Raw genomic sequence first — 13,102 nt, 5'->3', positions numbered from 1 at the left:
GGGAACTGCATATTTGACAACCACCTTCCACTGCTTAGAAGAATATCATCACTTGAGTGAAAGTTCTTATTTTTTAACTGGTCTCAAAATGGTGTTCTTTTGGGAGAACAGTCTAGGGTCACGCGGTCAATAAGAGGGCCCTGGAATATATGTGATAAAAGATATAACGTTTCCTAGTTTAATGATATACCTATAGAAATATAAACATCTCTTACAGTTTCAAGGTGACATTATTTTCTCCGGGGCTCGTCCTTGCCCTTGACAATAGTGATAACAGTAGGCCTATAAACCATAAAACAGGCCTTTATATTCCAAAGGCTTCACTGTGAAATATGTGTATGTTAGGCAAGTCTAATCAGGGTTTTCCCTGCCCAAAACAATGAACTCTATTTCAGACTTAAATTACTGTATCTGAAAGTAACTTAGCCTGACGTTTCGATCTTAACAGGATCTACTTCAGAGGCTGAATGACAAGCCTCTGAAGTCATTCAGCCTCTGAAGTCATTCAGCCTCTGAAGTCATTCAGCCTCTGAAGTCATTCAGCCTCTGAAGTCATTCAGCCTCTGAAGTCATTCAGCCTCTGAAGTCATTCAGCCTCTGAAGTCATTCAGCCTCTGAAGTCATTCAGCCTCTGAAGTCATTCAGCCTCTGAAGTCATTCAGCCTCTGAAGTCATTCAGCCTCTGAAGTCATTCAGCCTCTGAAGTCATTCAGCCTCTGAAGTCATTCAGCCTCTGAAGTCATTCAGCCTCTGAAGTCATTCAGCCTCTGAAGTCATTCAGCCTCTGAAGTCATTCAGCCTCTGAAGTCATTCAGCCTCTGAAGTCATTTGGCCTCTGAAGAAGATCCTGTTAGGATCGAAACGTCGGGCCAACTTACTCTATACACATTCTCTTACACAAGCTCTCTAGTGGATGAGCAGTTTGCTAACATTTTTGTATTAGTTTGATTACTGTAGCTACAATAAAATATTCTTCCTGGAGACCCTCATTGCCCAGAGCTGAACAGGCACACAATACCGCGACAAAAGTTGGGAACAGTATTGATGGCACACTTGCAAGAACACTGCGGGTAATGCAGTTTGTCTCCCTAGCAGATTTTCAAAGATTTATGGTCATAAAGATTATAGGCTAGTGAATTTGGGAATCCCCATTTAGTACACCGTGAACGGCCCACATTTGTTGGACAAACTGAGGTTGGGAAGTTTCCATATTTTGAAGCTGTCGTATTTTTGATAATATTTTACTGAAAATGTTATACACAAGTTGCAATAGCGGCCGCAATAGCTAACTACTGACTTAAATGGCATAATTCTGACCGTAATTACCAGAATGACCAAAATTACCTGTTATTGTAAAGTTACAGACTCATAATATAGCCTAGCCTAAGTAGCCTAGGCTATGTATGTAGTTGTAGACTAGCCCAAGCTCAAATATTTGTGACTGATGGAACTGTATTTTGAGCGTCGGCTCGTGTAACATGGTGGACAATTGCTAAACAACAACTATTACCGTCACATGCTAGATGTACTTTGTTAGCATAGCTGTCACGATTTAGGCCAAAGTGTCTTTAGGCTAGGCCTACACTACAGTTTAATTATCGCAATTGGTTGATTTTTCTTCGTCTAGCTGTAGCCAGTATTTGTGTAACATAAGGCCTATTCTAAGGTTGATGGTCATGATAATGGGCACATCATGGAGCCACCTACCCCGAATTTGAAACTAATGCTGAAGTATGAGTTAAGATAGTATTAGTAACTTCACCTTAGTCATATCTGAGCTCTGTAATGAGCAGGAAATGATGTAACTTGTAATCCCATGTTCTCAAATTTGCTAAGTCAATCGCACATTAACGTATTTCTAGGATAGCTAAAATTGTTAGCCTATAACTAGTCAGACTGTACTATTTACTTTTCATAACATTAGGCTACTTGCAGTCTCTGTATTTGGTCAAGACTTAAGTTACAGTACATAAGATGATCTCATACTATCAAACAATTGATAAGGCCTAGTACTAGTGCAGTAGTACTTCTGTTTTTGTGGTGATATTACGTACAGAGCTAGTGAAAAAGATAAACTTTAAAAATGATTAAAGATCTCAAATCTATGAGTATTGTCCTCAATTTCCTATTATGAATACAAGTACATTATATCATTTTTGGAGCAAGCCGATGATTTAGGAAGGTTAGACAACCTAACCTGTGAGAAGGGCTTCAAAATCCTTTTGATGTTACCAGTGGAATCGCATAGCAAGAAAAACATATAGGCTTATGGAGATCTGCAACATTATAAAATAACAATGTATCTTTAGTAATTTTATGATCCTTTATGTCCTTAATATAAATGTGTAAAAAACTATGCAATTCAATACAAACTCCTCTACAGAATGTACATAGGACTTTGGCCATCTTGTTTACACTTAGCTACTGTAAATACCTAAGAATAATATCAGATAAATTGTTTCTGCCTACGATTATCATGTATCTGCTTAGCTATCAGTACTTAGCATATTAAATGTTATTACACACAATAGCATAACTTCCATGCCACTTATCCATAAGTCCGGTATTGTGAGACATATCCAAGTACAAGTTTGCAACCCATTTGTATGTGTGCAGGCCGAAGGAAGTGGGCCCTGAACAAGTGTATAGTAGAAATTTAAAGAAAATACAGTGAGAAATTGCGTACATGCCCAGGACTAACTTATGAGTGCAGTACACTTGACGTGCACAATGCTTATGTGATGCTGGAGATTTGTACATGGGTATATATTGAATTAAGAACCAGTCTAGACCAAGTTGACTGACTGGTTAGGTCTTTTTTCTTTTTTTCCAATCTTTTCTATAAAACAGAAATCTTTTCTGAAAACATTTCACTGCCTTCACTGACATAATTGTTTGGAGTAACCTTGGAGAAGATGGCAGAAGAGAAGGAGGAAATCGATGACTCGTTGTACAGGTGGTGTAGTCCTTTCATTTTGAACTCCCTTCTTAATCTTGGATGCTCAAATTCACTGTAGTTTTTGCCTTGTAACAGCAGTGTCAACAATGTAACAGTTCAGTCCTCCTGAGTTCTGAGACGTGTTGATCAGACAAACTTATTGAAATGTAAGTCTTTGGGATCATTTTCAAACCACAGGGCTTCAAAAAATAGAGTGCTGAGTGGTATTTACTGTAAATATTAATTAATAAGATACTGTAAGTTTTGCATTTTTACTTGCTAATTTAGACCAATAATTTTGAACATCTCCTCTACCATCCCATACCAATCGTGGTAGAATTGGCAAATGCTAGTTTTATAACAAGCGATTATTTAAATAGTGGATATACTGTACATTTAATTGTATCTTATTTTGCATTGACACATGTTCATAGTGTAAGGTTGAAGATTTACAGTATTGAATACTGAAGACAAGTACTAATGTATGTGTTAGTCTTCTCCTGAAACTGCTAAGTTACTTAATAATTATAATGTGTACTGCAGAACATGGTTTCCTATGCTCATTATGTTGTACAGTGTCATTATGTTGTACAGTACATTGTCATTGGGTTGTACAGTGTCATTGGGTTGTACAGTGTCATTATGTTGTACAGGGTCATTATATTGTACAGCGTCATTGGGTTACAACTACCATTAGGTTGTACTGTGTCATTATGCTGACATACATTGTCATTATATTGTACAGTGTCATCATGTTGTACAGTGTCGTTATATTGTACATTGTCATAATGTTGTAAAGTGTCATTATGTTGTACAGTGTCATTATGTTGTACAATGTCATTATATTGTACAGGGTCATTATGTTGTACATGGTCATCATGTTGTACAGTGTCATTATGTTGTACAGTATCATTATGTTGTACAGTGTCATTATGTTGTACAGTGAAATGTCCTATTACACTGTTTAAAGTTGTGTCTCTGTTTTGTCTTTCACAGCCGTCAGCGTTATGTTCTTGGTGATTCAGCCATGAGACGGATGGCACACTCAAATGTTCTAATCGTTGGCCTTGGTGGACTTGGAATTGAAATTGGTATTAATGATTGGTATTAATGAATAATGATTGGTATTGATTGGTATTAATGATTTGTAAACAGCTACAGAGAGTTTCAAGTGTACCCAAAATGATGCATTGCATTATATAAATTTGTGGGATACCAAATAGTTTGTATCATATTAAATGATTTGTGACCGTCTAATCTGGAGTAGCCGATTGGTCGATGTACTCACAGAGATTGCATAGAATAGATTATAGATTAAAAACCTGTTGTGGGTGATTATGAAACAGTTTGTCCAGAATCTACAACCTGCTTTAAACTCATGCTTTATATAGTTGTGTTAGTTTGATCTATGCTAAAGAATTATTTTTGCACTTGTTTGAACTTTCCATTTTTATGGATCTAAATATGTTTGAAGCAGGACAGAGTTAGTAGTCGTTCAACAACCAATTTTGCTACATTTTGAGAAAACAAATCATATATAGCTTTTTCTTCATTTAGCAGATATACTCTACTGTAATGTTGGAAGGTGCACATTACAATGTAAACGTTTGTTGAAATCGATAAATATATCCATAAAATCAATAATTTCCAAATACATGACCACATTTCCTAGCTGAGCAAGCAAGGGCTTGATAATGAAAAAAAAATGTGACATTTAACCAAGACTAATTTGTCTGTGATATAAATTGTCAGTCACTGGATTTCCCACATGCAATGTTTTCATATTACACTATAAATACATACTATTGTATTACAAATTTGCAATTACATGTATAAAAATCCTCATTGTACACAGTACTTACAATACATCATCAAAGTTTATGTGGTATTTGTCTAGAAGAACATATTTGTCAGTGGCTACTGTACATGTACAGGAAACACTGCAGCCATTCAAATTTCCTTTATTGTTATACCATACCATGATTGCATACCTGCTTAGCTTAAAGTGACACACTTCTGTTTGCTTTGAAAATGAATTTGTCCTATTTTTGTTCTATCTTTGCAGCTAAAAATGTCGTTTTGGCTGGCATCAAGGTGAGAATTAGTGATTACTTCTACTTTATACTTAATCTTTTGACACTAATAGTTCTACCCCAAAGAGAAGACAAGACTGCAATCCCTATTATGAAAAACATTTCAAACTATTGTTGATCATTTTGCGCATTTGTTTCGTGAAGGTTGAAATGGCTTTTATTGTTGGGAGAGGGAGGGGACATATCCAATGGTCCAAACAAAATCTGACACCCACAAAATTGGCCCGATGTAGAAAAGAAGAAATAGAAACCAACTGTTTGACAGTTTGTATACATTTACTGTCTTGGTTCTTCCTAGTGTGTTTAAATTGTTTTTGTTTCATGATAGCACAAAAGATTTAAGCAACTACTGTTTGTTCTTTTCTGTAACAAGTTCCATTTTATTGTTTATAGGAACTGAAATGGATGGACACTTACCAAATACATTTAAATATCTATTTGAATATATTAATATATATATTTATCAAAATAAAACAAAACTGTTAGCAAGCTGCTTATCCACTAGAGGTCCTGTGTAAAAGAATGTGTAAAAGTAATGTTGGCCTGACGTTTCGATCCTAGCAGGATCTTCTTCAGAGGCTAAATGACAAGTAACAGTAACAGAAGGGACAAAAACATGCACAGAATACAGACAGGGTACCGTCAGGCCAACTTACTTTTACACATATATATATATATATGTAAATATTTATGTATATATGTATTAGTGACTATTGTCATGTACTGTAGTATATAATATAGTAAATTATGATAGTTTAACAATCAACAATGGTAAGACTTGTTTCTGGTCTCCTTCTATATAGTCACTCACTGTTCTGGACAGAAGAATTTGCCAAATTCAAGATCTGGGCACCCAGTTCTTCATCCGGCAGGAAGATGTAGACGATAAAAAGACGAGGTGGGTCAAAACCATCCAGTTCAAAACTTTATCCTCATGACGTTATTTTTTGGGAAATGATTTCAGATGGAATATAAGTATCACTAACTCATCTCTGGAATATTGTAAACTGTACAGTATCTCACAAACTGAGCTGACGGTATATGGACCTACAGGGGAAAACTCTCGTCTCCAAATTTGAGGCACGTACTGCTGGAGGGAGGTCAAGCCAGTGCATTATAGTCTCATTGGTTAGATTGAGAAATTTTAAAAATGAAAGGAAAGGACTTAAAGAAATGATCAGATACTGTTTAATTGTTTGTTCCTTTCATGTCATATATTCAAAACAATCTCATACTTTGCAGCAACGGATATTTTGTCACTGTTAATATAATAGGAAGCATTTGTCTTTTTGCATTTAATCTCCGAACAGAGCTGAAGCAAGCGTGGATAGACTCGCAGAATTGAACCCCTACGTTACTCTGAAGAATGCTTCCACAGAGATAAGTCAAGAAACAGACTTGAGTTTTCTCAAGGAGTACCAGTGTGTGGTCGTCACGGAAACTGCCCACAGCCTGCTACAGAGAATCGATGACTATTGCAGGCAGTTAAATCCACCAATTCAGGTGGGTTTCTTGATATCAATGTTCAACTTAAGGCCGTTGCTAAAAGATCTCTTTCAAAACTCCCTTTTCATTATATAGATAAATGAGTTACATGGAGTTTGTTTAAGACATACTTCTAGCTTCTTCCCTAAGTGAGTGAAATTAATTTCTGGCTATGAGAATCAAATCATAAAACATCAGCACTTGATATTATCGAGCAGAAAGAGATTTTGTGTATTTTATTTAAATTTTTAATTTTAGGTTTACAGTCTTGTTCAAGGCCAAGGCCCTCTCACACAACTTTACAACTTAACCCTGGTCATTGGTAACTTGTCACACCTACACACCAAAGTGTGCGCAATTCAATCAATCTCTCCTGGGTCATAACAGTGCACCACAACCCTGTGTCCCCCTGGGGACTTCCCATAGGGTGCTGCCACAAACCGGCGCTCGCAACTATATTTACAAGTTACCTCACAAGTCCCCATTTATACACCAGGGTGAAGAGAGGCAATGGAGATAAAGTGCCTTGCCCAAGGACACAACGCAATGATCTGGCCAGGACTCGAACCTGTAATCCTTAGATCCCCAGTCCACTGCCTTAACCACTTGACCACAACGCCCTCTCGCTATTTCATCGATACTAGCTAGAAGTATAGTTTCTAAAGTGAAGTAGAATTTATAAGAGGTGGATTCCTGCAAGACTCAGTGTCATACCTAGTTTTGACAATATCTATCAAGGATGAAGGAAATAGTATTGATTACCTACTAAAGGAAACGGGTCTAATCAAGTTTCGAGAGCCAGGTTGGGCAATTAGGTCACCTGTATCACCTTTTTGCACACCTCATATATAACATATTTTCCCGACCCCTTGCATGTATTTCTGGCCCCCTAATAGACCCCAGGTCTCTTGGCTGTACCCATGCCGACACCACCTCCCTCCCCTCCCCCAAGTCCAAGTACCAAAAGTGGTAAGATGGAATCTGTACTAGTTGATCCAAGTAGAATATTTTGGACAAATGTTTAAAGGGTGATGTATGATATATTGGCACCTTGTGTGTTGAAAAAAGCTATGATATCTGGTTTATATTTACAGACAAGGTAATTTAATGCTAGCAGGAACGTTTCTTGGAATATAAAATGAATAAAGGGTGGAAAGTAAGTTCACTCTATAATTCTGCAACTCTTTACATTTGTGTCGTCTTGAAAAGCCATAGAGAATTTGATTTGCTCGCTTCAAAATTCTCACAAATTAAGACTTTTGAAGTGAAATGAAAAAAAAAAAAACAGTATTCTTGATTTAACATTTTGCGAACAACTTATGAAAACACTTGTTATTCGGAAATGGAGGATCACTTTGGTATCTACATGTTGGTTTACATTTCAGATCGCAGACTGTTGTTATTGTAAAACCTGAAGCCCAAGGTTTAAAAAACAAACAAACAGAAATCAGAGAAGGTTTTAATCAAGCTCTACCACTCATTTCCACTGATGTGGTTTGAAACTTATAAAACTTAAAAATTAAAAAGAATAGGGATTTTATTGAGTGAAATACTATGCAAGTTTAAAAGCACGTAAGTAGAACCTAACACCAGAATCAATATCTTAATTGCACTCTAATGATTGTATAAGCCTGAGACTACAGAGAGAGTTTGTATTTGATATAACATTGTATTCAGTTTACGGGAAATAACAAACAAGTGTGCCTGATTGAATAAAAGTATACACCGAGGAAAGAAACCTTCATTCAATAGTTTAATGCTTTGAAGAACACAGGAAAAAGGGAACAAGATCTGAAGTTAAGAGGCAAATATTTTGAAACATTTACAGGTAAAATGTTCTTTTTTTTCAGTGGAAGTAGGTACAGTACTTTCTCCACTTCATGTTGAGAAGTTTCTGCACTTGGCACGTTAACGACACAGTAATTTTGCATGAAATTGTTATACAATAGCATATGCACACAACAACTCAATGTTCTTGCTTCTGGAGTGATTTCTTTGCGCTTCAACTTTGCTCCATCCCTACCTAGCACACTAGATGCCATCCAAATCATCTTGATAGGAAGGGACCGACACAACACTTATACTCATCAAGTTTGGTAACATTGTAAAATAAACTCTAGCAAAGTCTGCTTCAAGTGAAGGGTAAGAGGAGTAGAAAGTTATATTAACTTTGCATTTCACAAAAAATCTAGAAAGTGAACTTTTCAAGGTGTTAATTTATAGTGACTGAGAAGGACTAAATGTAAGGTCATGCTATGTTTCTTAACAAAAAGAATTAACGAGAGAAATGTTAAAGAGTAAATAAAAACAAATCAAAAGTGTGTGACACCAAAAGAGGTCAGTTTTGTGAACCCCATAGTAGACATTGGACAGAACTATATATTGCTGAGACATTGTAAGAGAATTTCTTTTCGTCACTTTCACCTTTGTTATTTCCCTTTAACCAATAGTTCATCGCTGGTGAAGTGAGTGGAGTCTTCAGCTACGCTTTTTGTGACTTTGGCCCCGAATTTACCGTCGTGGATGCTTCGGGCGAAGAACCAAAAGAGTGTTTCATCGCAGATATCACCAAGGTGAGTGAAAGATCACGTAAAATCATGTAAAATCATGTAAAATCACGTAAAATCATGTGAAAGATCACATAAGTCATGTAAAATAAAATTCATTTTTGGAAAACATCAAAGTTAGATAGTTCCGTTAAACTCTTCATCTTTTCACCGATTTTTCAATTTCAAAAGTATGTGGCCATGCATGATCCACTCTCGGCCAGATTTGCTCTGAGCATCAAATTTTTCATATGTGATTAATAAAATATAATATTTCTGAAACTTGTAGGCATACAGAATCTGTAGAAATTACCCTTTGAAATTTTTAAGCAATTTGTTCACTTGCTAAAGAATTGAAAGCAACAAACCAGTTATATACTACTGTACTGATGTCCAATGCTATTAGTATTGTACCTTAAAGGTGATGATAGTTCTCGTTAATTGGACCAATGGCATTCTGCTTTTTTTTCTCCCCCTATGTATTTTAACAGGGTAACCCAGGCATTGTGACCTCATTAGATAACACAATGCATGATTTTCAATCTGGAGACACCGTCACATTTAAAGAGATTAAAGGGATGGAATCACTTAATGGAACCAAACAGAAAATTAAAGGTACAGTATGCAGACTTTACCCCACAATGTGTACATGCGTGTGTGTGCACTTGTGTTGTATTCTGATCGAGGACTGGAACAAAAGAATTCCAGGTCCTCGGATGTGATTTCTAAAGAATCACCACGTCCTCGAAAGAATTCTATTGTTATAGGGTATTGTTAAGGTTAGGGTACGTGGATCTGAACAATGGGAATAACAATGGGGTCCTCATTCTTAGTGTAAAACACACTTGTGTATGCGTGTTTGGGTTGGGTGTGTGTATCATTTGGCATGGTAATCAAGTCGACACATTCTAAGCAATTTGTGAGAACAATGCGTGGGCTACTTTTTCGTCCTGTAAGTATTCCCAAACGAAATTGATCAGAAACAGTGCTGCTGCATGTGGCTTGACCTTTAAGATTATCAGCGTTTTTTTTGTAAGGGTAAAGGCTATGTATGCCCATTAAAAGGCCTCTTCTGTGAAATAACAGCTATCTGTGATAAGAAAGGTAGCTTCAGTTTGACTTAAAAAAAAAGTTTCTTGTTCATCAGAGTAATATAGGAGAGATGTTATCGGCTGGAAATGACATTTGACAAGACCTACTTTTAGCATCTTTGTCTTATTATTTATTCATTTCTTTACGTTTGTTGTCCCTCCAGCAAAGCATATTTTCTGTTCTAAGGCTACGTCGGAAGTGAATTCTCTTTGTTGATATGACTTTATCTATCTAGTTCATCATTTTATTTTCATGGTCTTACAATTTAAAGAAACGGCTAGTCTACTTTTTTTCGGTTTTGTGAATCATTGCTTTTGATCAGTACAAACAACTTCATTGATGGTTTAACATAGAAACATACCTTTAGCCTAAATATTCATGACATATACGACTATATTTTTTTGGGGAGGGGGGTAAAAATATATTTTTTCTTAACTTCTAAAATTTGAAAAATTCATCCGTTAAAGTGAATAAAGAAGACGAAAATGATATTCAGCTTTTAGATGAACAATAACAGCATTTTTAGAAAAGAAAAAGATTATTTATAATAAGAAAAAAAAATGGTGGTTAGAATGTTTTTGTTCAATGATTAGCATAGAGAAGGATTATTCTAATGGTTACATAAAATTTGACTATCTCTCATATTTGTAAGTATAGTTATAAGTACAAAATTAAAAAGCTTGATATAAATAATTGCTACTCTACTTGCAATTAAAGAGGTTCATAACAACACTGTTGCAGAACAGTGTGGCAAGCTTCCTTAATATTAAAACCAGTTTATTCCAGCCACCAGACATTCCCTTTAAAACAAAGATGTAAATGACCTTTGACATTTCTTTCATAGTCGTGTCACCTTATTCGTTCAGCGTATGCGACACCACCGGTGAAGAGTTCCAGCCGTACCAGACTGGAGGTATTGCCAAACAAGTGAAGGTGTCGACTGTGGTTAAATATGTGAGTCTGATTTCATAAAACTCAGCTATTCCCTATATTTATAGTTTAAGCCATTGCTATATTGAAGCAGGTGAGACCTAGCAACTGGGAGGTTAATGCTTTCGATCCCTGGCCAGCGTGAAGGTAAGGTGTGTCTATCATCCATGAGAAACACACCGTTTAGAACATCTGAATTTATGGTCTTCCAAATTGTAAAAGAAATACCCAATACGAGCTAACACTGTAAAGTTGGATAGCCACCAGACATGAAGTAAAGTATTCTCATAAGCTGTTATAGGCTGCTAGCTTCAACGTGCACACATAACTGCTTAGCACTGTAAAATTAACTGCCCTAGCTCCTGGCTGATATATTTCAAAAAGGAGGAAAGTTTGAAAACACCGCCAGTCTGTTTATATAGGAAACCCATGTCAGTACTGTACGTTTATTAGTTCTAGCCATTTCCTAGCCCGATCGTAATCAACGGAAACCTGATGAGGGGTTAATGTCATAGAATTATTTCACAACATGCTTGTGTATGAACGGATGTACGGTAGGTGACAGAGAGACTGACACAAAACCATGAGAGGTGCTTTCTGGACTTTTTTTTTTTTCTGGACTTAATGACATCATTATGATGCTGATCCAGTTGCAGTGTTTTCTTCGTCAAATGTTTACAGTCTTGAGAGGTACTATGTTGATCGGTAGCTGAGAAATGCGGTCAGTTGTAAAGACAAAAATGCCATCGTGTTTTGGTGTCTCGGCTAGGTTCTGTTTACAGGTTGTGTTTGGCACGACTTATTATTCATCAAACAGTCTCAGGCTTGAAATGTACGGGGAGTGACACTAAGAATGAGGTCAATCTAGAAATAGTGCAGTCATGTTTCGTGGTGTACCTTCCGTTTGGAATTAATCATCTGGAGTCTGTATTTTTATTCTTCCTCAAGAGAGTAGAAAACTGACTTCCTCACCAGCATATATATATGCTATTCAGGGCGAATGTGACTTGGGGCATCCGTTGTTTTTAATATTACCTGTCTGATGTGTATTTACTGTTTTAACCATTTTTTTTAATTGATCAGAGCTCTCTGCAGGATCAGATGATTAACCCAAGGGTTCCTCTGGTGGATTTTACTAAGGATGCTGTGATGAGCCATGTAGCTTTTTGCTCCTTGCATCGTTTTAGAGATCAGCATAACCGTCTACCAAAGCCAAGGTCTGAGCAGTATAATATTTCATGTTTCAAAATTATTAAATATGAGGACAGGATTATTCAAACTACAAGTTAGACTTAGGAATTGCAAGACAGTTCTTTTATTTAATAAGAGAAAAAAAGAAGATATTTCTTTGTCAGCAAGTTACAATTTAATCAAACACTGATCCTTTCTTCTGCTTTGACATTTAATTGTAGAATTTAGTAAGAGAAGTGAGAACATTTTTTTCAGTAATTTTATGAATATCTTTATGAATGAATACTTTTGTATACATACATACACATGAAATATTCTTTTTTGCAACAACAATAATAGCAGTAGGTTGTTAAGTAAGTCTAAACCTTTGATGACTGGAACAGTTTGTTCCTAGATTATATAATTGTACCCTTGATACTGTACATGTGCGATGCTATCGCAATGAAGGCTGAATTAATTGTGAGTTAAAGTATCAAGTTGAGGATAGAAATTGTTCCCATGCTTGAAAAAGGATGTAGTTCATGTTTTTCTTCATCTGGCTTGTTGGGTGAAGGGGCTGGGGTTGGGAGGTGTTGGTGCTGTACAGGAGTAGGAGCTCTGCCCCTTGACCTTGTTGGGTGGGTGGATGTGGTACGGTCGAGGAGTAGGAGCCTCCCTTGACTTTGTTGGGTGTGTAGTGTGGTGCAGTAGAGTAGTAGGAGCCTCCCTTGACCTTGTTTGATGAGTGGATGTGGTGCTGTAGAGGAGTAGGAGCCCCCTTGACCTTGTTGGGTGGATGTGGTGTTGTAGAGTAGTAGGAGCCCCCCTTGACCTTGTTGAGTGGTTGG

General features: G+C 36.6%; 1 protein-coding gene across 3 annotated transcripts in view; it reads left to right on the top strand.

The window, feature by feature from the left end:
- The first annotated feature begins 1,136 nt into the window (after positions 1-1,136).
- The window catches only part of LOC139979052 (ubiquitin-like modifier-activating enzyme 6), a 29,099-nt gene continuing 17,133 nt past the window's right edge, over positions 1,137-13,102 (top strand). For 2 of the 3 annotated variants that reach the window (XM_071989692.1, XM_071989694.1), the window contains exons 1-10: positions 1,137-1,194; positions 2,851-2,956; positions 3,935-4,029; positions 5,004-5,032; positions 5,835-5,929; positions 6,342-6,534; positions 8,967-9,089; positions 9,554-9,677; positions 10,999-11,108; positions 12,168-12,301. In XM_071989692.1, the coding sequence (XP_071845793.1) occupies positions 2,916-2,956; positions 3,935-4,029; positions 5,004-5,032; positions 5,835-5,929; positions 6,342-6,534; positions 8,967-9,089; positions 9,554-9,677; positions 10,999-11,108; positions 12,168-12,301 (944 nt within the window). In that variant the 5' untranslated portion in view covers positions 1,137-1,194; positions 2,851-2,915. Of the gene's footprint in view, positions 1,319-2,850; positions 2,957-3,934; positions 4,030-5,003; positions 5,033-5,834; positions 5,930-6,341; positions 6,535-8,966; positions 9,090-9,553; positions 9,678-10,998; positions 11,109-12,167; positions 12,302-13,102 lie in introns of all 3 variants that reach the window. The other variant, XM_071989693.1, reaches the window with a different exon arrangement.

The sequence above is a fragment of the Apostichopus japonicus genome, chromosome 13, assembly GCF_037975245.1.
Source record: "Apostichopus japonicus isolate 1M-3 chromosome 13, ASM3797524v1, whole genome shotgun sequence".
Taxonomy (NCBI): Eukaryota; Metazoa; Echinodermata; class Holothuroidea; order Aspidochirotida; family Stichopodidae; genus Apostichopus; species Apostichopus japonicus.
This window is presented reverse-complemented; position numbering and strand designations above follow the sequence as displayed.